Source organism: Zophobas morio, unplaced genomic scaffold (assembly GCF_036711695.1).
Source record: "Zophobas morio isolate AGI-343-1 ecotype UQ-CSIRO unplaced genomic scaffold, CSIRO_AGI_Zmor_V1 ptg000002l, whole genome shotgun sequence".
In the NCBI taxonomy this organism is placed as follows: domain Eukaryota; kingdom Metazoa; phylum Arthropoda; class Insecta; order Coleoptera; family Tenebrionidae; genus Zophobas; species Zophobas morio.
In genome coordinates this window covers 562760-590309 of record NW_026972107.1, presented here as the reverse complement: position 1 = coordinate 590309, position 27550 = coordinate 562760, and the positions used below count along the sequence as shown (strand labels likewise).

Below are 27550 nucleotides of genomic sequence, written 5' to 3'. Positions count from 1 at the left end.
ATCAAAATCTGTTGGATGAATTTTTATACCAGTCACTGCATGATCGTAGGATATTGTCTGAGGTTATTTTTCTCATTAAACTTATACAAGGTAAAATTTCTGATGGGTACTTACTGGAATTTGTAAATTTCTTAGTGCCCCGTTTGAATTGTAGGGCTCCTAAGTTATTTTATTTACCTACGGCCTCGACGCGCCATTATGCACAATCACCGATTATTTCTATGTGTAGAAGAACTGATCAGTTTTGCGCTGAAATTGATATTTTTACAGTTAGTTTAGATAGATTAAAAAAATATATTATTTCCAGGTTTTAGTTTAGGGATTTTCGTTTTCTTTTTCTTTTTTTTTTATTTGTTTAGCTTCGCGTTTCTTTCTTTTTTTGCTGTAATATTATCCTGTAATGAGTTGTAATAACTGTTGGATAATAAAGGATTATTTATTTATTTATTTATTTATTACAAATCTATGCAAAATACGACCAATTTTCACCAATTTTCAACGAAATTTTTGAAATTTCAAAGTATACATTTTCTTGTAGATTTCAGACCGCAGAAGTCATCTCCGCTTTCGTTGCTTCGATAACTCTAATGGTTTTTCCAGAATCGTCTTTTGAACAGTTCAAATCTTTGCAAAATACGACCAATTTTCCACCAATTTTCAACGATATTTTCGAAATTTCAAAATATACACTTTCTTGTAGATTTCAGACCGCAGAAATCATTTCCGCTTTCGTTTCTTCGATAAATCCAATGGTTTTTCCAGAATCGTAAATTGAATAGTACAAATCTTTGCAAAATACGACCAATTTTCCAGCAATTTTCAACGAAATTTTCGAAATTTATAAGTATACATTTTCTTGTAGATTTCAGGCCGCAGAAGTCGTTTCCGCTTTCGTTTCTTCGATAAATCCAATGGTTTTTCCAGAATCGTAATTTGAATAGTACAAATCTTTGCAAAATACGACCAATTTTCCACCAATTTTCAACGAAATTTTCGAAATTTCTAAGTATACATTTTCTTGTAGATTTCAGGCCGCAAAAGCCATTTCCGCTTTCGTTTCTTCGATAACTCCAATGGTTTTTCCAGAATCGTCCTTTGAACAGTACAAATTTACGCAAAATACGACCAATTTTCCACCAATTTTGATCGAAATTTTCGAAATTTCAAAGTATATATTGTCTTGTAGATTTCGGGCCGCAGAAGTCATTTCCGCTTTCTTTTCTTCGATAAATCCAATAGTTTTTCCAGAATCGTCCTTTGAACAGTACAAATCTATGCAAAATACGACCAACTTTCTACCAATTTTCAACGAAATTTTCGAAATTTCAAAGTATACATTTTCTTGTAGATTTCAGGCCGCAGAAGTCATTTCCGCTTTCGTTTCTTCGATAAATCCAATGGTTTTTCCAGAATAGTCCTTTAAACAGTACAAATCTTTGCAAAACACGTCCAATTTTCCACCAATTTTCATCGATATTTTCGAAATTTCAAAGTATACATTTTCTTGTAGATTTCAGACCGCAGAAGTTATTTCCGCTTTCGTTTCTTCGATAAATCCAATTGTTTTTCCAGAATGATAATTTGAACAGTACAAATCTACGCAAAATACACCAATTTTCCATCAATTTTCAACGAAATTTTCAAAATTTCAAAGCATATATTTTCTTGTACATTTCAGGCTGCAGAAGTCATTTCCGCTTTCGTTTCTTCGATAACTCCAATGGTTTTTCCAGAATCGTCCTATGAACAGTACAAATCTATTCAAAATACGACCAATTTTCCACTAATTTTAACGAAATTTTCGAAATTCCAAAGTATACATTTTTTTGTAGATTTCAGGCCGCAGAAGTTATTTCCGCTTTCCATTCTTCGATAACTCCAATGGTTTTTCCAAAATCGTCCTTTGAACAGTACAAATCTTTGCAAAATACGACCAATTTTCCACCAATTTTCAACGAAATTTTCAAAATTTCAAAGTATACATTTTCTTGTAGATTTCAGGTTGCAGAAGTCATTTCCGCTTTCGTTTCTTCGATAACTCCAATGGTTTTTCCAGAATCGTCCTTTGAACAGTACAAATCTATGCAAAATGCAACCAATTTTCAACCAATTTTCAACGAAATTTTCAAAATTTCAAAGTACACATTTTCTTGTAGATTTCAGGCCGCAGAAGTCATTTCCGCTTTCGTTTCTTCGATAACTCCAATGGTTTTTCCAGAATCGTCCTTTGAACAGTACAAATCTATGCAAAATACGACAATTTTGTACCAATTTTCAACAAAATTTTCGAAATTTCAAAGTATACATTTTCTTGTAGATTTCAGACCGCAGAAGTCATTTCCGCTTTCGGTTCTTTGATAACTCTAACGGTTTTTCCAGAATCGTCCTTTGAACAGTAGAAATCTATGCAAAATGCGACCAATTTTCCACCAATTTTCAACTAAATTTTCGAAATTTCAAAACATAGATTTTCTTGTAGATTTCAGGCCGCAGAAGTCATTTCCGCTTTCGTTTCTTCGATAACTCCAATGGTTTTTCCAGATTCGTCCTTTGAACAGTACAAATCTATGCAAAATACGACCAATTTTCCACCAATTTTCAACGAAATTTTCAAAATTTCAAAGGATACATTTTCTTGTAGATTCCAGGCTGCAGAAGTCATTTGCGCTTTCGTTTCTTCGATAACTCCAATGGTTTTTCAGGATCGTTCTTTGAACAGTACAAATCTACGCAAAATACGACCAATTTTAACCGGTTTTCTGTCTGATCATTCATTTTATTAGACAACAAATGTATTTTCTGTTGATAGGTAGGTAGTGGAATCTAGACAAAAAATTAAAACCAATTCTAAGCTTGATTTTTTTTAGTCAAATAACTAAAAACCTAAACTACGAGGAAACTCAAATTTTACGTGTAAAGAGAAAATATTTTCAGGGATGAATGAAACGATCAGTTTTCCTTGGTTGCTAAGTACGCTTGATATAATGTTCAGCAGTAAGGTCACGCCTTGAATACGCATTCCAATCCTCCTTAGATCTCCACAGACGTGCACTGATACACACTAATTGAATTCCCTTCAATAACTTTCGCGTTATTGTAAGTTTCCTTTAACTGTAGCGAACGAGCAATTGGATCGAAAGTTTCAAATTTCCGTTATGAGCGACATGCTTTAGACATCGCTGCGACTAATAACAGATGGATTAAATTCTCGTTTCTACAATATCATGCAATAATGTCAGCAAAAAGATGAAAAATGTTCACGAATCCGCTGAAATCCAAAATACAGATTAAAGGCAATTAGAGTCCGCTTTGTGAATCTTTAACGAAGCCAAACACACCCGTGGACAAGTGCCACCCAACCGGTCAAAGCTAACAAGCAACTATTCACCCAACCCTCCAACACGTGTCTGTGTACTTTTAAAACACACAAATCCCCAATTATTTGTTTTGCGAGTCCGCCAAACGCACGATTATTTTAATAAGCGCCGTCTCGCGGCATTTTAATTGCTTAATTACCGCGTATTAATAGCCACAATTTCCCGAAGCCGCCTCACATTCCGTCCCCATCGGAAAGCCATTTCTCCTCCACGCCAATAAACAACGCTCAACAAAAACTGCGTCAAATTAATTAACATCGTCCATCACACCCCTTCAATCGACGCATGTTCGCAGACATTCCGTATTTTACCCCAATCGGCGCCCGTGTCCGCCGCCAATGATAAATCGACTCTTCTCTCGACCCATCTTCTGTTATTTTTGTTATTACCCTTAATTAGGTCGTTAGGTGTCCGTCCTTCGGGAACGTTTCCCCGATGACACGCCGGAAAAAAAACTCTGTTTACAACGCAAATTGCCTACAAATTAATTTAATTGGAGTTGACATATCGCTTTCCGGAAAAGCGCCATCGAATTAATTCGTTATGAGCGGCCCGAGCGAGAGATTAAACGCCTGCTTTTTCTGTTGGATAGAGACACAGCATCCACGGGATGATGGAAGAGGAGAACGTGATCAGGCCGCACCAGGAGATCGCGCAGCTGTCGCTGGACGAGAAGAAGTTCCTGCTGGCGGTGGAGAGGGGCGATGTCGCGTCCACGAGGCGGTGAGTACTGGAACGGCGGCAATTCGCCGCTGGGAAACACCAAAAGTACTAAGAATATAAAAGAAACAGTTTTGAGTGCCCCTAGTGGCTAAAGTTTGTGATGCGGCTAACTTGTTTGAGAAAGCGCGAGTTAAACGCTTTGATTGACACTTCTTTCGGCGGCGTAATTGAGTAAAAATTGGTCGAAGACGAAACTTTGAAATTACAAGATTTGTGACCATGATTAAGCTATATTTTTGGAATCAGCACGTCGAGTTCTATATTACTGAATTTTTTGCGAATTTTCGGCCAAATTTTTTTTCATGAGATGGTCCAGACTTTTTCAAACTAACCAGCTAAACACTAGAGAAAATGTTCTAAGAATAGAGAGGGTGGGTGGGCGGGACTAGTAGCTGCCAAGATAAGACTGATTTTAGCAAATGACGTTTCCTCTAAGAATTTGAAATAAATTATTATAAGAAAAGACACTAGAGGCTCCAAGCCACTTTCAAATTCTTTCCAAACAGGAATACCTAGAATCTCAAGATTGGTTTAAATTTTTCAAAAAAAAAAAAAATAGAACACCAAAGTCCCACAAAATTGTTTCAAATAATTTACAAAAAAAAATTCCATGGGCTCCCAAAATAGTAGTACCACTACAACATTCAAGATTTTTTCAAATGTATGAAAAATAAAACACTAAAAGCTCAAAAGATTTTTTCAACTTCATCCAGCAACAAAACACCAGATTCCTTTAAATTTATCCGAAAAAAAACACCAGGGGACCTAAAATTAACTGCGAACATTTTGAACGTAGGGTTTTGAAAACTTTGACAATTTTTGATACGTCAAACATTAGTAGATTTTTACTGATTTGTATCTTCGCTTTATGTTGGCAAATCGTCGCCTCAGAACTTGTTTGATCGACAGACCAGGGCGCACTCAGGCCAAAATCGACTCTAATCTAAAAAGTAGCATAATCCTGAACTTGTGGTTTATAAATACTCTATTGAGACTTTTCGGCTTTAAGATTTCTCGATTTTTCAACTTTAGATGTTTCAATTTCTCAATATTTCAATTTTGGACTTTTTCAATTTTTTCATTTTTCAAATTTGCGGTTCCTCGATTTTTCTTATTTTTCGATTTCTGTTTTCCGATGTTTCAATGATTTCTTTTTGAATTTTACGGTTTCTAAATATTTCGATTTTTCACTTTTCCAAATTTTTACGTTATCTTTTATCTTTTTTTTATTTTCCCATTTCTCGACTTGCCAAAGTTTCGATTTTTCGATTTTTTAAGCTTACAATTTTTCGACTCTTCTGCTTTAGTTTCTCGATTTCTCAATTTTCCAATTTTTAATTTCTCATTTTTTTGATATTTCTTTTAGTTTTGGATTTTTTCAATATCTCGATTGTTGAACTCCTGAATTTTTTGATTTCTAGATTTTGTTGCTTTTTGTATTTTCAATTTTTCGTTAAACATTAGATTTTTCAATTTTTCCACTCTTGTATACTTTGGATGTTTAATTTTTTAAATTTTTAAAATTTTAGGTTTTCATCAAAAAATTGAAAAAAGAAAAATTGGAAAATCGAATATTTAAAAATTCGGACAAATTGAATAATTGAAATATAGAAGAACTGAAAAGTCAATTTCTCCATCCTCTGATTCTGTCTCAGTTCTTAAATTTTTTGATGTTTCGATTTTTGGATTTTTCGGTTTTTCGATTTTTTATTTTTGGCCTTTTCAATTTTTCCATTTTCCAATTTTTTGAAGGTTCAATTTTTCAGTTATACGATTTTTCAATTTTTCAATTTTTTAAATTTTGGAGTTTCGATTTCTCGTTTTGTCGATTTTTCAGTTTTCCGATTTTAAATTTCAGATTTTCGAATTTTTATTTTTTGACTTTTTGATGCTTGGATTTCTCGATTTTTCGATTTCAAAATTTTTCAGTTTTTTAGTTTCTTAATTATTGTAAATTTCTTTCAGTTTTTTTTTTTCAATATGTCGTTTCCTCGATTTTCCGATCTTTCGATTTCTGAATTTTTTATTTTTTGGATTTTCAGTTTTTCGTTTTTTAAACTTTGGATTTTTCGGCTGTTTTATATTTCGATTTCTCGAGTTTTCGGTTCTTTTATATTTTAATTTTTCAATTTTTCGAGATATCGATTTATCGAGATTCGGATATTTCGATGTTATGGTTGTTCAATCTGTTGATTTATCAATTTTTGCATTTTTAACGTTTAATTTTTCGACTTCTCGACCTTTCGACTCCTCGATTTCTCGTTCTTTTTTGATTTTTCGATATCTCGATGTCCCAGTTTTTTAATTTTTCAATGTTTCGACTTGCATGTTTTTCGATTTTTTACTTTTTGGCTTCACGATTTTTCGATGTTTCGGATTTTAAATTATCCGATTTTTAAATTCAAGATTTTCGGATTTTATTTTTTGATTTTTTAATTTTTAGATTTATCCCTTTTTCAATTTTCCGATATTTTAATCTTTCAATATTTTAAATTTTAGATTTCCCGATTTTCTTTAATTTTTCGATTTTTAAAATTTTTTATTCTTCGATAATCTAATTTTTCAATTTTTAGAATTCTAGGTTTTGCGATTACTTGCGTACAGTTCTTCTATATTTCAATGATTCAATTTTCCGACTTTCTAAATTTTCGATTTTCTAATTTTTCTTTTTTCAATTTTTTCATTTCTCGATTTATCGAATTCAGATGTTTCGATTGTTCAATTTCTCGATTAATCAATTTTTCAGTTTTTAACTTTTCTTCCCGGCTTTCGACTCCTCGATTTCTCGATCTTTTGATTCTTCGATTTCTCGAAGTCTCAGTTTTTGAATTTTTCCATGTTTCGATTTTTGGATTACTCGGTTTTTCGATTTTTTATTTTTAGCCTTTTCAAATTTTCCATTTTCCACTTTTTCGCTGGTTCAATTTTTCAGTTATCCGATGTTTCAGTTTTTCAATTTTTTAAATTCTGGAGTCACGATTTGTCGATTTTTCAGTTTTTCGATTTTTAAAATTAGATCTTTTATGTTTGAATTTCTCGATTTTTCAATTTTGCGATATTTTAATTGTTCAATGTTTTAAATTTTAGATTTTTCGATTTCCCGATTTTTTGATTTTTCAGTTTCCCGATTTTTCAATTAATCTATTTTTGATTTTCCCATGTGGCGACTTCTACAAGTTTCGATTTTTCAGTTCTTCAGTTCCTCTATTTTTCGACTTTGCTTTTTTGGTTTTTCGATTTCTCAATTTTTCAGTTTTTTAATTTCTTAATTTTTGGAAATTTCTTTAGTTTTTTCTTCCAATATGTGTTTTCTTCGACTTTTCAATCCTTCGACTTCTGGATTTTTTGATTTTTGGATCTTTTATTTTTAGGATTTTCAGTTTTTCCTTTTTAAGCTTTGGATTTTTCGACTGTTTTATGTTTCGATTTCTCGATTTTTCAATTTTTCGAGTTCTCGACTTTTCGACTCCTCGATTTCTCGTTCTTTTGATTTTTCGATTTCTCGATGTCCCAGTTTTTGAATTTTTCGATGTTTCGATTTTTCGAGTTGTCGGTTTTTCGATTTTATAATTTTTGGTTTCTCGATTTTTCGATGATTCGATTTTTGACTTATCCGATTTTTTAATTTTCCATTTTTTTTAATTGTCCAGTTTCGATTTCTCGATTTGTTGATTTTTCAGTTTTTCGATTTTTAAATTTTCCGATTTTTATTTTTTGATTTTTTAATATTTACATTTCTCACTTTTTCAATTTTACGATATTTTAATATTTGAATGTTTTAAATTTTATATTTTTCGACTTCGATTTTTCAGTTCTTCAATATTTTTCAATTTTTCAAATTTTTACGTTTTTGAGTTTTCAATTTTCTGATTTCTCAATTAATCAATTCTTTGACTTTTCCATTTCTCGGCTTTCCAAAGTTTCGATTTTTGAGTTCTTCAGTTCTTCAAATTTTGGTTTTTCAGGTTTTTGATTTTTCAAATTTTGACGTTGCTAAATTTTCAGTTTTCCGATTTCTCAATTAATGTATTTTTGATTTTCCCAGTTCTCTACTTCTACAAGTTTCGATTTTTCAGTTCTTCAGTTCGTCGATTTTCGACTTTGGTTTTTTGGTTTTTCGATTTGTCAGTTTTTTAATTTTTAATTTCTTAATATTTAGAAATTTCTTTCAGTTTTTTTCAATTTGTCGTTTTTTCAACTTTTCGATCTTTCGACTTCTGGATTTTTTGATTTCTTATTGTTTGGATTTTCAGTTTTTCGTTTTTCAAACTTTGGATTTTTCGACTGTTTTGTATTTCGATTTTTCAATTTCTCAACTTTTCGATATTTTAATTTTTCGATTTTTAAAATTCTAGATTTTTCGATTTCTCGAGTTTTCAATTCTTCTATACTTTAATTTTTGATTGTTCAATCCCTCGATTTATCAATTTTTCCATTTTTAACTTTTAGATTTTTCGATTTTGGCCTATTTCCACAATTTTTCAATTTTTCGACTTTTCGACTCCTCGTTCTTTTGATTTTTCGATTTCTCGATGTCTCAGTTTTGAATTTTTCGATTTGTTGGTTTTTCGATTTTTTACTCTTTGGCTTCTCGATTTTTCGATGTTTCGATTTTTTAATTATCCGATTTTTCAATTTTCCAAATGTTTGTGATTGTTAACAATAATTAAAATAATTAAATTTTAAATTTTCGGATTTTTATTTGTTTATTTTTTTGATGTTTAGATTTCTCCCTTTTTCAATTTTACAAATTTTAATGTCATTATTTTAAATTTTAGATTTTTCGATTTTTCAGTTCTTCAATATTTTTTAATTTTTCAAATTTTGACGTTTCTGAATTTTCAGTTTTCTGATTTCTCAGTTAATCAAATTTTTGATTTTCCTATTTCTCGACTTCCCAAAGTATTCGATTTTTGAGTTCTTCAGTTCTTCAATTTTTCGATTTTTCAGTTTTTTAATTTTTTAATTTTTGGAAATTTCTTCGAGTTTTTTCGATATGTTCTATATTTCGATTTCTAAAATTTTCAACTTTTCGATATTTTAATTTTTCAATGTTTAAAATTCTAGATTTTTCGATTTCTCGAGTCTTCAGTTCTTCCAGATTTTAATTTTTCAATTTTTTGAGATCTCGATTTGTCGAGATTCGGATGTTTCGATGTTTTAAAGATTGTTCAGTCTATCAATTTATCAATTATTCCATTTTTAACCTTTAGATTTTTCGATTTTGGCCTATTTCCACAATTTTTCAATTTTTCGACTTTTCGACTCCTCGTTCTTTTGATTTTTCGATTTCTCGATGTCTCAGTTTTGAATTTTTCGATTTGTTGGTTTTTCGATTTTTTACTCTTTGGCTTCTCGATTTTTCGATGTTTCGATTTTTTAATTATCCGATTTTTCAATTTTCCAAATGTTTGTGATTGTTAACAATAATTAAAATAATTAAATTTTAAATTTTCGGATTTTTATTTGTTTATTTTTTTGATGTTTAGATTTCTCCCTTTTTCAATTTTACAAATTTTAATGTCATTATTTTAAATTTTAGATTTTTCGATTTTTCAGTTCTTCAATATTTTTTAATTTTTCAAATTTTGACGTTTCTGAATTTTCAGTTTTCTGATTTCTCAGTTAATCAAATTTTTGATTTTCCTATTTCTCGACTTCCCAAAGTATTCGATTTTTGAGTTCTTCAGTTCTTCAATTTTTCGATTTTTCAGTTTTTTAATTTTTTAATTTTTGGAAATTTCTTCGAGTTTTTTCGATATGTTCTATATTTCGATTTCTAAAATTTTCAACTTTTCGATATTTTAATTTTTCAATGTTTAAAATTCTAGATTTTTCGATTTCTCGAGTTTTCAGTTCTTCCAGATTTTAATTTTTCAATTTTTTGAGATCTCGATTTGTCGAGATTCGGATGTTTCGATGTTTTAAAGATTGTTCAGTCTATCAATTTATCAATTATTCCATTTTTAACCTTTAGATTTTTCGATTTTGGCCTATTTCGGTTTCTCAATTTTTCAATTTTTCGACCTCTCGACTTTTAGACACCTCGATTTCTCGTTCTTTTGATTTTTCGATTTATCGATGTCTCAGTTTTTTAATTTTTCAAATTTTGACGTTTCTGAATTTTTAATTTTCTGATTTCTCAATTAAATAATTCTTTGATTCATTTCTCGACTTCCCAAAGTTTCAATCTTTGAGTTCTTCAGTTTTTCAATTTTTGATTTTTCAGGTTTTTCATTATTCAATTTTTCGATTTTTTAACTTTACTATTTTTCGATTTTGCTTTTTTGACTTTTCGATTTCTCAGTTTTTTTTGTATTTTTCAATCGAGTTCTGGATTTTCCGATTTCTCGACTTCTTACTTTTTGGATTTTCAATTTTTCGTTTTTACTTCCCGAGCGTAAGCAAAGGAAGTATTGTAATCGAGTCCGTCGGCCGACTCTCTACTTTTACTTTTTCTCGATCTTTCATGACCCCTAGAAGACGAAGAAATAGGTCTCCCATTTCCGTCTGTCTGTCCGTCTGTCCGTCTGTCCGTCCGTCTGTCCGTCCGTCTGTCCGTCCGTCTGTCCGTCCGTCTGTCCGTCCGTCTGTCCGTCTGCCGTCCCGGATTTTTATTAGACAGATAATCTCCGAAAGTACTCGACCGATTGTTGTGAAATTTTGTACTTATATTAAGAATATCATGTAGATGGTAAAACGCTAACCAAAATTTGTCTAATCATCCCCACCACTAATGCGATGACGTCACTTCAAAATTGTACATAGTAAATGGGTTTTCAATTGTATAAAATAACATAGTCCTACACATGTAGTTTACAACTCTGAATCGACTTTTCACCCGAAACGTCCAGATTTTTGGAAAAAAAATCAAAATTATAAAACAACATTTTGAAATTTAATTTTTAATCTGCTAACCAGTATGCTTTGAAATGTTGCAGATGTTTTAAGGCTATAAAGAGCATCATAAATCTTTAGCCAAAAAATATTTGCTTATCCCCTCCAAAAACTTGATGACGTCAGCTCAAAAGTTTGTGGAATAAATCATATCTAAAATGTACAAAATATGATGAGTCTGTACTTGTGATCTATCACACCATTCATATTTTTTGGATTTGCATATACAGGGTGACTCAAAAAAATTAATGAATGCGTAAATTTATTTTACTGATTTACTCAGAAACCACAAAACCGAATGCTTTGAAATCTTGCAGATGTTTTAAGGTTATAAAGAGCATAATAAATGTTTAGTCAAAATATATTTGCTTATCCCCTCCAAAAAATTGATGACGTCAGCTCGAAAGTTTGCCGAATAAATCCTATCTGAACTGTAAAAATGTGATGAGTCTGTACTTGTAATTTATCAGTCCATTCATATTTTTTGGATTTGCATATACAGGTGACTCAAAAAAATTAATGAATGCGTAAATATATTTTATTGATTTAATCAGGAACTACAAAACCGAATGCTCTGAAATCTTGCAGATGTATTAAGGTCATAAAGAGCATAATAAATGTTTAGTCAAAATATATTTGCTTATCCCCTCCTAAAACTTGATGACGTCAACTCGAAAGTTTGCTGAATAAATCATATCTAAAATGTACAAAGTATGATGAGTCTGTACTTGTCATTTATCACTCCATCCATATTTTTTGGATTTGCATATACAGAGTGACTCAAAAAAATTAATGAATGCGTAAATATATTTTATTGATTTAATCAGAAACTACAAAACGGAATGCTCTGACATCTTGCAGATGTTTTAAGGTTATAAAGAGCATAATAAATGTTTAGTCAAAATATATTTGCTTATCCCCTCCAAAAACTTGATGACGTCAGCTCGAAAATTTGCCGAATAAATCATATCTAAAATGTACAAAATATGATCAGTCTGTACTTGTGATCTATCACTCCATTCATATTTTTTGGATTTGCATATACAGAGTGATTCAAGAAAATAAATGAAAGCGTCAATTTATTTTACTGATTTACTCAGAAACTACAAAACCGAATGCTTCGAAATCTTGAAGATATTTTAAAATTATCATAAGCATGGTAAATTTTTGATCAAAATGTATTTGGTCGTCCCCCCTAAAAAATTTATGACGTCACCACAAAATTTTGCTGAATAAATCCTATCTAAAATGTACAAAATATGATGAGTCTGTACTTGTGATTTATCATTCCATTCAAATTTTTTCGATTTGCATATACAGGGTGACTCAAAAAAATTAATGAATGCGTAAATTTATTTTATTGATTTAATCAGGAACTACAAAACCGAATGCTTTGAAATCTTGCAGATGTTTTAAGGTTATAAAGAGCATAATAAATTTTTAGTCAAAATATATTTGCTTATCCCCTCCAAAAAATTGATGACGTCAGCTCGAAAGTTTGCCGAATAAATCCTATCTAAACTGTAAAAATATGATGAGTCTGTACTTGTGATTTATCATTCCATTCATATTTTTGGATTTGTATATGCAGGGTGACTCAAAAAAATTAATGAAGGCGTGAATTTATTTTATAGATTTAATCAGGAATTACAAAACCGAATGCTTTGAAATCTTGGGAATATTTTAAAGTTATTATAAGCATGGTAAACTTTTGTTCAAAATGTATTTGTTCATCCCTCCTAAAAAAATTGATGACGTCACCCTTAAATTTTGCTGAATAAATCCTATCTAAAATGCAAAAAATATTATGAGTTTGTACTTGTGATTTATCATTCCATTCATATTTTTTAGATTTTCTTAAGAGGTGGTTCAAAAAAATTAATGAAGTCAATTTATTTTATTGATTAAATTAAAGGCAACACTTATTATTAGTATTACACCCCAACCAACCCAATTTGGTAGACACAAAATTTGTTAAAGGAAAAACTCGGTTGAAACATAAGGGTAGCACGCTTATTTACATCGACTTTAACATTACAGACCTGCATTTGTTTTATGCGTTCACTTGGTTCCGCGAATGTGAAATAGACATGTTTATAATCAACCAATTGTGAATTTCACCGTCAAGAATTAAAATAAAACCCAATGTTTTATATAATAAGCGGAAGTCGAAGCAATAAAACCGATGGTCGTTTTGTTTACAGTTTCTCTGTTTGACTCTCACGTATGCTGTTACGCCTGTCATCTTAAATTAAGAATGTTTATACATACACGATTTTCAGTTGCCTCTGATACGTATACGTGAGTAAATTGTTTCGTTATTTTATTGATTATTACAAATCAATATTCAAAACGACCCAATTCATTTTCCCGAAAATTTGAGAATATAATAATTTTATTCTTAGTATTACACTACATCTATCCCAACTGATATACGTGTCCTTGCAAAAATGTTGATGACGTCATCGCATTTTTTTTTAAATTCCCACTACAAAAATGTAATGAGAAAAAAAACACAATAGGCATGCAGTCGTCAAGTTTCCGACAGCGAGGGAAGTACTGTCTAAACTCTTTAGACCAATTTTTTAAAATTGTGATTTCTTCGATAATTCAATTTTTCGGTTTTTCGATCACTGAGAGCGTTTTAAGCATGCCACGTTATTGCTAAAAGTCAAAGTAAAAAATAACCAAACTTATGACTAAAAATATATAAAAATTAATACAGAATAGAACACAATGGGTCTAAAACATAAAAATAACTGCACTTTCCCAAAAAAAAAAACTATGGCATGATTACGGTTAGTAAAAGCATTTAAATAATAAATATTTTCCGCAGAAATTCTGAACGCTTAGAGTCGACAATTCCCTGACCGCGCTCCGGTCTATGGATCAAACAAGTTCTCAGGCGACGAACTGGAATTTTACAAATTACTACAGAAACAAACGACATTACGAAGAATTAAGTAAAATATGAGATTTTATTTTGAAAAACATAAAACATAAAAGTAGCAATGGACTCGATTACAATACCTCCCCAGCTCACGCGCAGGTAGTAAAAAGGCCCTGGACCGCCCTCCGCCCCCGATCCAAGAATTCGGGACGAGATTTACAGCTTTTGTTTCCTTCGAAATTGCTTAATAAATTAACGTTTTCGGATGACTCGCATGCAAACCGGCCCGAACAAATGGGTTTGTTTCCTGGCGTTTAGCATTCGTCCTCTCGCCGGGCCAGAAAGATTTCATGAAAATATTAAGCGGCATTTGTCCTGAACATGTCCCCGACAGGCGATAAATTATCCTAGCGTTACTCTGTAATAATACGCTCGAAGAAATTCAGGCCGGTGGAGTGTCGCGTTGCTTATTTACGTCACTTTTCTTGATGTGTGTTGCGAGATTAGTGGATGTTTTCCACGAGTGTGTTCCTTCCTTTCTCTATTCGGATTTTAATCAAACAGTGTAAACACTGGTGCTAGTCGATAACGATATTCAAACATATAAAGGGATATTTTTACCGGGGCGGTGTTGATAGGGCGGATCTATTTGTTTAAAAAATACGTGGCTAATGACGGAGTTGTTCAAGGTGGCGGTCGCAAAAACGCAGCTTGGAGTTTTTAGGGGGCGAGATGGCGGCGAGGGAGCTCGTTGTAAGTAATTCGGTTTTATTGCAGGAGATAATGGCTGAAAACGGCGTTTTGCGCATAAGCCTGATGTAAAGGTGTTTTTAATGGGATCGTCACGTCGCCGTTTTCGTTATTGCGTATTCGGGCTAATTGACTAGGTTGCTAAAACTATTGGACGTCTCTTTCGATTAATCCAGAAGGCAATGTTGGGCAGTATCCAGATACTTGTACCTAAATAAAGTATCTAGATACATTTTTGGGTATATCTAATAATTATCTCCTGCATTAAAATTAATATTTCAAAAGAATACAGGAAATGATTATTCTATGCTGAAGGTCTGTTGTCGGCAACCTGTCATAAATTATTATTCTTCAATATGGGCTTATGATGTTTTTATGACCATGTCCGGTAATCGTCTATCCCAGTGCGGCAGGTATATACATTTTAGGAAGAATTGCTGGTTCCGTTTAAGGGTCCCCAGTCGTCGCCCGCAAAATCGGTTCCAGTGAGAAGAATTATGTTTTGTAACTATGCAACCCAAAGTACCGACCCATCGCAGGTACCGACCCAAAAACATGAGAGATTATGGTCACTGTAGGGAGTCCGTTATAAAATGCAAATCGGTAAACAACACCAGATAAGCTTATTTATTTTCAAATGAAGGGTACAGGGAAATAACCATCGAAATCCATTTGTATGTATTTTGAAAGAAATTGAGTTGAAAGTTTATAATGCTGCCGAAAATAGATTCAGAAACCCACAAGGTTCAGTCTAATACAACTTTTTATTTTCTTTATAATGTTTTAAAAATATATAAAATAAACTGTTTATGTTCAAATATTACAGCAAAAAAAATTGGTGGCAAGTTGTTTCGACAGAACTTCCCTTGCACCTAAAATACAATGAAACATATCCAGCATTTTAGAGTTAAAATTTTACTTTAGGTACACAATTTTTTAATGAAATCATCATCATTTTGCAAGAACACGTAAATCAATGTGGATTAGACTAAAAATAACAGTATTCCCAAAATTTCTGGGAAAATGGAGTGAGTCGTTCCTGATCATATTTTGCACATTTTTAGTAGAATTTATTTGGCAAAATTTTGAGATGACGTTATCAATTTTTTAGTAACACAATCCTGAACTTGTGGTTTATAAATACATTATTGAGATTTTTCGGCTTTTCGGTTTTTCGATTTTTCAACTTTTGATGTTTCAATTTTTCAATATTTCAATTTTTGACATTTTCAGTTTTTCCATTCTTCAAATTTTCGATTTCTCCATTTTTTTATTTTTCGATTTCTCAATTGTCCGATGTTTCAATGATACGATTTCGCAATTTTTCAACTTTTCGATATTTTAATTTTTCAGTTTTTAAATTTCTAGATTTTTCGATTTCTCGAGTTTTCAGTTCTTCTATGCATATTTCAGTTTTTCAATTTTCGGAATTTATTAAATTTCTGATTTTCCAATTTTTTTTTTTCGATTTTCCAGTTTTTCGATGTTTCGATTTTTCTATTATAGGATTGTTCAATTTCTCGATTTGTAAATTTTAGATTTTCCAATTTTTATTTTTTTGATTTTTTCATGTTTGGACTATTTATTATTGCTAAAAATGAAAGTAAAAAATAACTACCAAAATTGTGACTAAAAATATGTAAAAATTAATAGAAAGTAGAACACATTGCTGCTAAAACATAAACAAAATTGGTCTAAAGAGTTTAGACAGTACTTCCCTCGCTGTCGGAAACGTGACGACTGCATGTCTATTATGTTTTTTTTTCGCAGTAGATTTCATTATTTTTTTTTGAGTCACCCGGTATATGAAAATTCAAAAAATATGAATGGAATGATAAATTACAAGTACAGACTCATCATATTTTGTACATTTTAGATAGGATTTATTTAGCAAAACTTTGTGGTGACGTCATAATTTTTTTAGGGGGGATGAGCAAATACATTATGATCAAAAACTTACCACGCTTATGATAACTTTAAAACACCTTCAAGATTTCAAAGCATTCGGTTTTGTAGTTCCTAACTAAAACAATAAAATAAATTTACGCATTCATTAATTTTTTTGAATCACCCTGTATATGCAAATCCAAAAATATGAATGGAGTGATAAATTACAAGTATAGACTCATCATATTTTGTACAGTTTAGATAGGATTTATTCGGCAAACTTTCGAGCTGACGTCATCAATTTTTTGGAAGGGATAAGCAAAAATATTTTGACTAAACATTTATTATGCTCTTTATAACCTTAAGACATCTGCAAGATTTCAAAGCATTCGGTTTTGTAGTTCCTGATTAACTCAATAAAATAAATTCACGCGTTTATTAATTTTTTTGAGTCACCCTGTATATGGAAATCGAAAAAATTTGAATGGACAAGAAGAGATTCACCATATTTTGTACATTTTAGATAGGATTTATTCGGCAAAATTTTGTGGTGACGTCAAAAATTTTTTAGGGGGAATGAGCAAATACATTTTGATCAAAAACTTACCATGCTTATGATAACTTTAAAACACCTTCAAGATTTCAAAGCATTCGGTTTTGTAGTTCCTGAGTAAATCAGTAAAATAAATTTGTGGTGACGCCATAAATTTTTTAGGGGGATGACCAAATACATTTTGATCAAAAACTTACCATGCTTATGATAACTTTAAAACACCTTCAAGATTTCAAAGCATTCGGTTTTGTAGTTCCTGAGTAAATCTGTGAAATAAATTTACGCATTCATTAATTTTTTTGAGTCACCCTGTATATGCAAATCCAACAAATATGAATGGAGTGATATATCACAAGCACAAACTCATCATATTTTGTACATTTTACATAGGATTTATTTGGCAAACTTTTGAGCTGACGTCATCAAGTTTTTGGAGGGGATAACCAAATATATTTTGAGTAAAGATTTATGATGCTCTTTATAGCCTTAAAACATCTGCAACATTTCAAAACATTCGGATTAGCAGATTCAAAATTAAATTGCAAAATGTTGTTTTATAATTTTGATTTTTTTTCCAAAAATCTAGACGTTTCGGGTAAAAACTCAATTCGGAGTCGTAAACTACATCTGTAGGACTATGTTATTTTATACAATTTAAGACCCATTTACTATGTACAATTTTGAAGTGACGTCATCGCATTAGTGGTGGGGATGATTAGACAAATTTTGGTTAGCGTTTTACCATCTACATGATATTCCTAATATAAGTACAAAATTTCATCAAAAAACTGAAGAAGAGAATTGAAAATGTCAGAAATCGAAAAGTAAAAAAAAATGAAAAGTTCAAAACTTGAAAATCGAAAAAAAAACTGGAAAGAACAAAAATTGAGCAATGAAAAAATTGGAAAATCGATTATTCAAAAAATTAGAAACCGAAAAATCGGGAAATCCATAAAAAAAAATATCCGAAGCAACGAAAATCCGAGAAACTAGAAAACCGAAAATTCGAAAATCTAAAAATGGAAAAATCGGAAAACTGGGAAACCAAAGATTCGAAAATTGAGATTTCCAAAAATCTAAAAATCCAAAAATTGAAATACAGAAAAAAAACATATAGGAAGTCGAAAAATCGAAAAGTTGATAAATCGAGAAATCGAATCAACGAAAAATTGAATAATTGAAACATCGAGAAATCAAAAAGAAAATAAAATAAATCGAAAATTCAAATATTCAAACATCGATGAATCAAATATTCGCGAAACGAAAATGCAAAGATCGACATTTAGAAAAAACGAAAAATAGAAAGTTGAAAAATCGAAACATTGAGAAATCGAAAAGGAAACAAAATAAATTGAACATTCAAATATTGAAAAATTGAAGCTTCGCTGAATTAAATATTCGAAAAAATGAAAATCTGAAAATCTAAAATCGAAAAACCCAAAATCAAAAATTCGAAAATCGGAATTTCGAAAAATATGTATAAAAATCCAAAAATCTAAATTTAGAGAAACGAAAAATCGAAAGTCAAAAAATCAAACATTCTACAATCCAAAAATCGAAAAATGGAAAAATTGAAAAATCGAGAAACCGAAAATAAAAAAATTTGAATACCTAAAATCTAAAAGATGGAAAAATGAGAAAACCTAAAATTCGAAATTTCGAAAAATCGAGAAATCGAAACATGGAAAAATTGGAAAATAGAATATCTAAAAATCAAAAATCGAAAATCTGAAAATTGGAAAAATGTAAAAATTGAAAAACGGAAAAACCGAGAAATCGAAACATGGAAAAATTGAAAAACTGAAAAATCGAGAAGTCGAAAAGGAAACAAAATGAATTGAAAATTCGAATATCGAAAAATCTAAACTTCGATGAATTCAATGCTCGAAAAAACGAAAATCCAAAATCGAAATGTAGAAAAAAACAAAAATTGAAGGTTAAAAATCGAAAAAATCTGAAAGTCGAAAAATGAAAAAATCGAGAAATCGAAAATAAAAAAATCGAATATCGAAAATTTTAAAATTGGAAAAATGAAAAAATCAGAAATTCCAAAATTCCAAAACTGAAATGAGTAAAAACTGAGTAATAGAAGAATCGAAAAATTGGAAAATCGAAAAATTGAAAAGCCGAAAAATCGAAAACGGAGAAATGGAGATAAAAAAATTTAAAAAATGAAACATCGACAAATCAACACATAAAAAGATCGATAAATCAAGAAATCGAAAAAATGAAAATAAAAAAATCGGGAATTGAAAAACCGAAAAGTCAAAAATTCGAAAATTGAGATTTCGAAAAATATAAAAATCCAAAAATCAAAATATAGAAAAAACCATAAATTCAAAGTCGAAAAATTAAAAATTTTAAAATCGAAACATTGAAAAGTCAAAAAATGGAAAATTGAAAAATCGAGAAATCGAAATTAAAAAAATTCAAATATCGAAAATCTGAAAATTGGAAAAATGAAAAAAATCGAAAAATTGAAAAACGGAGAAATCGAAACATCGAAAAATTAAACAATTGAAATATCGACAAATTGAAACGGAAACAAAATCAATGTAAAGTTCAATATTAAAAAATAAAAATTTTAAAATTCGAAAAATGGAAAAATCGAAAAACTTGGAAATTGAGAAATCGAAACATCGAAAAACTTAAAATTTGAAAAATGCAGAAATTTCAATAAATCAAATAAATTCAAATAAATATCCGAAGGAACGAAAATCCTAGAAATTTGAAAATCGAATTTTCGAAAATCTAAAAATGGAAAATCGAAAAACTGAAAACATAGAAAATGGAAGTATAAAAAGGCGAAAAATGGAAAAATTGATAAATCGAGATCGAAATAAAAAAAATTAGAATAACGAAAATGAGAAAATTCGAAAAATAAAGAAATTGAAATATCGAAAAAATGGGAAATCAAGAAATCGGATCATTGAAAAATTGAAAAATTGAAACATCGAAAAATCGAAAAGGAAACAAAAAAAATTGAAAATTCAAATATCGAAAAATCTAAACTTCGACGAATGCAATTTATTCTAAAAACGAAAATCAAAAAATCGAAATGTAGAGAAAACGAAAAATCGAAAGTCAAAAAATCAAAAATTCCAAAATTGAAAAGTCGAAAAATGGAAAAATTGAAAAATCTAAAAATGGAAAAACTGAAAAATCGAGAAATCGAAAACACAAAAATTCGAATATCGAAAAGCTGAAAATTGAAAAAATGAAAGAATTGAAAATTCTAAATTTCAAAAAATCGAAAAACTGAGAAATCGAGACATCAAGAAATCGAAAAGGAAACAAAATCAATTGAAAATTCAAATATTGAAAAGTTGAAGGTTCGAAAAAATGAAAATCGAAAAACCGTTAAAGGATAGAAAAATTAAAAAATCCGGGAACAGAACAATTATCAAAATTGAAGTGTTGAAAAGTTGAGAAATCGTATCATTGAAACATCGGACAATTGAAAAATGGAAAAATAAAGAAATGGAGAAATCGAAAATTTGATGAATGGAAAAATTGAAGATGTCAAAAATTGAAATATTGAAAAATTGAAACATCAAAAGTTGAAAAAGCGAAAAACCGAAAAGTCGAAAAATCTCAATAATGTATTTATAAACCACAAGTTCAGGATTATGCTACTAAAAAATTGATAACGTCATCTCAAAATTTTGGCGAATAAATTTTACTAAAAATGTGGAAAATATGAGTTTTTACTTGTAATTTATCATTCCAAACATGAAAAAATCAAAAAAATTAAAATTGGAAAATCTAAAATTTACAAATCGAGAAATTGAACAATCCTATAATAGAAAAATCGAAACATCGAAAAACTGGAAAATCGAAAAATTGAAAAAAAATGGAAAATCAGAAATTTTATAAATTCCGAAAATTGAAAAACTGAAATATGCATAGAAGAACTGAAAACTCGAGAAATCGAAAAATCTAGAATTTTGAAAAACGAAAAATTAAAATATCGAAAAGTTTAAAAATTGCGAAATCGTATCATTGAAACATCGGACAATTGAGAAATCGAAAAATTAAAAAATGGAGAAATTGAAAATTTGAAGAATGGAAAAATTGAAAATGTCAAAAATTGAAATATTGAAAAATTGAAACATCAAAAGTTGAAAAATCGAAAAACCGAAAAGACGAAAAATCTCAATAATGTATTTATAAACTACAAGTTCAGGATTATGCTACTAAAAAATTGATAACGTCATCTCAAAATTTTGGCGAATAAATTTTTACTAAAAATGTGCAAAATATGATGAGTTTTTACTTGTAATTTATCATTGCATTCATATTTTTTAGATCTGCTTATATACCTAGGTGGCTCAAAAAAATTAATGAATGAGTCAATTTATTCTATTGATTAAATCAGGAACGACTCACTCCATTTTCCCAGAAATTTTGGGAATACTGTTATTTTTAGTCTAATCCGCATTGATAAAATGTTTATTTTTAAATTTATGACCACAATCCGTTCTTCTGCACCGGGTGTTTAGACTTTTCTGACACTAAGAAGAAATAATTTAGGTGACAATACGTTCGAAATGTTGTTAATTTTAAAAAAATCATTAAACAATACTTAAAAAAATACATAAACATGTTTTCAGTTATTTTATTCGCCAAAGCTTCAAAAAGTATCTGTTTTCTTGTATCTGTATCTAGATACTTTTATCTTCCATATATCTGTATCTGTATCTAGATATTTTTAAAAGTATCTGTCCCCAACACTGCCAGAAGGTCGCGTTTACATCGTCATTGCGCTATTTGCAAATCCTTGTCCCCTACACAAACACGATAAAAATTTTACGGAAACACAAAAACACTTTTCGAGTTTGATCGATCCCGAGTTTTCTAATGTATCCTCGGGGAATCCTCCAGCTGTAAATATTAACTTCCATCGAAAAATAAATAACGGCTGGGAATCTTGTCCGATGTTCATTTGGCGCATCCGGCGTTACATTAATTTTTCTGGGCACCATTCATACGTCCGACCTCAGAAAGGATATCATAAAACATGCATGTCTTTTTTCGTGCAGCGGCTTCCATTCGTATTTTAATAAAAATTCCCTCCCCTCGACCTGTTTTTCAGAGATTCTGTTTGAATCTAGAGCGGAAAGTGAGTTTAAGGTAAATAATAAAGAAAGTTGTAGATGGAGAAACCTTCCCGCCAACTTCATCCACAAACTTTAAAAATACATGACATCCACGTAATAACTAGCCATAAAAGCCGTGATTCCCCCAGCGAAACCTCCGCTCCACCACGTGACGTTTTAATTATAAACAAGCGGATTTTTCTCGGCGTTAATTAAACTTAATTCTCTTTGAAATTGGACTAAACGCTCGAACTTTAATTAATATTTGCCGGAGCGTTGACAAGTTAGCAGCAAGCGAAAGGGTTTTGCGGTATAACTCGATATTACATCATTTAACTTCGAGATATATTACCCTTCTAGAGGTCGGGGCCATGCATTTAACAGTAACCATCGCTTATGTACAGTTTTGATTTTAATTAAGTTAACAAGCGCATTATCCCGGGAATATTGGAAGCGACGCTAACTTCGTAACCACGTTCTCTCAAAAATAAAACTCGTTACAGAACGCTGCAGAAGGCCGAAGAAACGGGATTCATTAACATCAACTGCGTGGATCCATTAGGCCGAAGTGCACTTCTTATGGCCATAGATAACGAAAATCTAGAGATGGTCGAGCTGCTGATCGAACACAAAGTCGAGACCAAGGACGCGCTGCTGCACGCCATCTCCGAGGAGTTCGTGGAGGCCGTGGAGGTGCTGCTGGACCACGAAGAGACCATCCACAAGCAAGGCGAACCGCACGTAAGATGAAAAATGATCGCCGAGCTCATTAATTACTCGAGTTATTTTTCGACTCAGTAACTTCTGTCATTTCCTGTTTGCCAGCCGCGGATCGATTTTTGAACTTCGGCGGCTTTTGTGTGCCGCCAAACTTTTACCTTTTCATACCGCAACTCAATGAATATAATGAATTTTTCAAGAGTTGGGAAGCCCTGCCGCCCGATACCGCCACTTTCACCCCTGACATCACCCCTCTGATCTTGTCGGCCCATCGTGACAACTATGAAATTATCAAGATCCTGCTGGATAGAGGGGCGACGCTGCCGATGCCGCACGACGTCAGGTGAGTTCCTCTTGTTCGACAATCGCCAACTTCGGTTACAGGTGGCCTGGGAAGTTTGATAAAGCGATTTTTGTTACTGCGTCACGTCATACCAACCGTCCCTGACTTTTATTCAAGAGCTGCATCTTTTGCGCAGCTCGACAAGGAACCGCGCACTCCGCTTCCGCTACGCGTTTCTGTGTTATTTCACCGTGATTTCATTTAAATGTTCAATTTTTACGACTTTGACATTAAACTACAACTGAACAAGTGTTAAAGTTTCGAAAAGAGCAATAAACAACATTTAAATTCGCCATACACTCTCGTGAAATTTTAAATCAGCAATTATATCATGGAAGCATTAATCAACAAGATATTTCCAAGAAAAAAGTAGCAAAGATTTATAAAAACAAAAAAGATCTGATGTGAAGTACAATGTGTGCAGAAACATGAAAAATCGAAAATAGAGAAATCAAATAACTTAAGAATTGGAAAAGTCGAAAAATCGAAAAATTGCGAAAATAGAAATAGTACTGAAAAATAGGGAAATCGATAAATCGAAAAGTTGTAAAATTGAGAAATCGAAAATTTAAATAATCCAAAAATTTGAAAATCAAAAACATGAAAAATTGAAAATGCGGAAATCTAAAAATTGAATAATTGAGAAATTGAACAATGTTTTCTCTGTAATTCGAGAATTCGAAAAATTGAAAAATTGAAAAATTGAGAAATCTAAAACCAAGAAGTCGAAAAATCGAAGTCAAAAATCGAAAATTTAAGTAAACAAAAAATTGGTAAAAAATCGAAAATGGAAAAATAAAAAAACTGAAGAATTGTAAACTGAAAAATTAAAACATTGAATGTCGAGACGTCGAAAAATTGAGAAATTGAACAATTTTTCTATATAAATCGAGAAGAAAAATTGAAAGATGGTATAATCGAAATATTGAAACATCAAAAAACTGAAAAATTTTAAATTAAAAATTAGAAAAATTGAAATATCGAAGTACTGAAAAATAGTAAAATTGATAAATCGAAAAGTTGTAAAATTGAGAAATCCAAAAGTCGAAAAATCGAAAATTTAAATAATCTAAAAATTTGAAAATCAAAGACGTGAAAAACTAAAAAATCGAAAAATGAAAACCTGGAAAAGTCGAAAAATCGAATAATTGAGAAATTGAACAATGTTTTCTCTATAACTCGAGAATTCGAAAAATTGAAAAACTGACAAATCTAAAACCAAGAAGTCGAAAAATTAAAAAACTGAAGAATTGAAAAACTGAAAAATTAAAACATTTTTCTCTATAAATCGAGAAGAAAAATTGAAAACTGGCATAATCGAAAAATCGAAACATCAAAAAATTTAAAAATTTAATATTAAAAATTTGAAAAATTGAAAAATTGATAAATCGAAAAGTTGTAAAATTGAGAAATCCAAAAGTCGAAAAATCGAAGTCGAAAAATCGAAAATTTAAATAATCCAAACATTTGAAAATCAAAAACATGAAAAATCGAAAATGGGAAAATCAAAAAATTGAATAATTGAAAAATTAAATATCGAAAAATTAAAAAATTGGTAATTCGAAAAATCGAAAAATTGAGAAAACGAACAACTTTTTCTCTATACCTCGAGAATTCGAAAAATTGAAAAACTGACATCTAAAATCAAAAAGTCGAAAAATCGAAGTCAAAAATCGAAAAACATGAAACATCGAAAATGCGGAAATAAAAAAACTGAAGACGTGAAAAACTAAAAAATCGAAAAATTAAAACGTCGAGATGTCGAAAAATCGAAAAATTGAGAAATTGAAACATTTTTTCGCTATAACTCGAGAATTCGAAAAATTGAAAAATCGAAAAATTGAAAAACTGACAGATCTAAAACCAAGAAGTCGAAAAATCGAAGTCAAAAATCGAAAATTTAAATAAACAAAAAAATGGTAATAAATCGAAAATGGAAAAATAAAAAAACTGAAAAATTAAAACATTTTTCTCTATAAATCGAGAAGAAAAATTGAAAACTGGCATAATCGAAAAATCGAAACATCAAAAAATTTAAGAATTTAAAATTAAAAATTAGAAAAATTGAAAAATTGAAATATCGAAGTACTGAAAAATAGTAAAATCGATAAGTAGAAAAGTTGTAAAATTGAGAAATCGGAAAGTCGAAAAATCGAAAATTTAAATAATCCAAAAATTTGAAAATCAAAGAATTGAAAAATTAAAAAATTGAAAAATTAAAACAGTTTTCTCTATAAATCGTGAAGAAAAATTGAAAAATTGAAATATCGAAGTTCTGAAAAACAGTAAAATTGATAAACCGAAAAGTTGTAAAATTGAGAAATCCAAAAGTCGAAAAATCGAAGTCGAAAAATCGAAAATTTAAATAATCCAAACATTTGAAAATCAAAAACATGAAAAATCGAAAATGGGAAAATCAAGAAATTGAATAATTGAAAAATTAAAAAATTGAAAAATTAAAGAATTGATAAATCAAAAAATTGAGAAAGCGAAAACATCGAAAATGCGGAAATAAAAAAATTGAAGACGTGAAAAACTAAAAAATCGAAAAATTAAAACATCGAGATGTGGAAAAATCGAAAAATTGAGAAATTGAAACATTTTTTCTCAATAACCCGAGAATTCGAAAAATTGAAAAATCGAAAAATTGAAAAACTGACAAATCTAAAACCTAGAAGTCGAAAAATCGAAGTCAAAAATCGAAAATTTAAATAAACAAAAAATTGGTAAAAAATCGAAAATAGAAAAATAAAAAAACTGAAGAACTGAAAAAATGAAAAATTGAACAATTTTTCTCTATAAATCGAGAAGAAAAATTGAAAAATGGCATAATCGAAAAATCGAAACATCAAAAAACTGAAAAATTTAAAATCAAAAATTAGAAAAATTGAAAAATTGAAACATCGAAGTACTGAAAAATAATAAAATTGATAAATCGAAAAGTTGTAAAATTGTGAAATCCAAAAGTCGAAAAATCGAAAATTTAAATAATCCAACCATTTGAAAATCAAAAACATGAAAAATCGAAAATGGGAAAATCAAGAAATTGAATAATTGAAAAATTAAAAAAATCGAAAAATTAAAAAATTGATGAAAAAATTGGTAAAAAATCGTAAATGAAAAAAATAAAAAAACTGAAAAATTTAATATTAAAAATTAGAAAAATTGAAAAATTGAAATATCGGAGTACTGAAAATAGTAAAATTGATAAATCGAAAAGTTGTAAAATTGAGAAATCCAAAAGTCGAAAAATCGAAAATTTAAATCCAAACATTTGAAAATCAAAAACATGAAAAATCGAAAATGCTAAAACCAAGAAATTGAATAATTGAAAAACTAAAAAATCGAAAAATTAAGAAATTGAAAAGTCGAAAAATCGAAAAATTGAGAAGGCGAATAACTTTTTCTCTGTAACTCGAGAATTCGAAAAATTGAAAAACTGACAAATTTGAAACCAAGAAGTCGAAAAATCGAAACATCAGTAAAATGAAAAATTTAAAATTCCAAATTTGAAAAATTGAAAAATATAAAATCGAAGTACTAAAAATAGAAAAATCGGGAAATCGAAAAATCTATAATTTAAAAATCAAAAAATTGAAAAATCGAACAATCGAATAATTGAAGAACCAAAATATTGAAAAACCCCAAAACTGAAATCGAAAAATTGGAAATTGAAAAAACGTTGAGAAATATAAAACCTGAAAAATCGAGAAATCGAAAAATTTCACATTAAAAAATTGAACAATTAAAATATCGAAAAATTTAAAAATCGGAAATCGAAACATCAATAAACCAAAAACTTCAAAAATTCAAAAATCTAAAATTTGAAAATCGAAAACTTAAAAAATCGGAATATTGAAGAATCGACAAAATGAAAAGTTGGAAAAATCAAATATTCTGCAGGTAAACGAAGAAAAATGTTGTTGCCTCGGTGGGAATCGAACCCCACGCCTCTCGCTCTCCGGGCAGGTATCCTGCACCACTAGACCACGAGGCCACTTATCTTTCTCCGCTTACCGACGTGTTATTGTGTCCCCATAATTCCAAAACTGAGATGAAAAATTAAGAAATCGAAAACTTGAAAAATCGAAAAATCGAAAAATTGGAAAATTGAAAAATCAAAACGCCGAAAAGTACAGAAATCGAAAAAGTGAGAAATGGAAACATAAAAAAAATCAAAGCTAAAATATCGAGAAATCGAAACATCAAAAAGTCAGGAAATCGAAAACTAGAGAAGTCGAAAAATTGAAAAATCCAGTAATTGAAAAATTGATAAATCAAAAAATTGAAAAATCGAAGTGAAAAAATCGA

At 30.1% G+C, this 27550-nt stretch overlaps 1 protein-coding gene across 2 annotated transcripts in view; it reads left to right on the top strand.

Annotated features, from left to right (window-relative positions):
- LOC135123259 (transient receptor potential-gamma protein) overlaps positions 1-27550 on the top strand; it is a 92548-nt gene that overhangs the window by 40765 nt on the left and 24233 nt on the right. For both annotated transcript variants that reach the window (XM_064047769.1, XM_064047759.1), the window contains exons 3-5: positions 3970-4100; positions 22680-22917; positions 23097-23239. In XM_064047769.1, coding sequence (XP_063903839.1) covers positions 3970-4100; positions 22680-22917; positions 23097-23239 — 512 coding nt within the window. The remainder of the gene's footprint in view (positions 1-3969; positions 4101-22679; positions 22918-23096; positions 23240-27550) is intronic.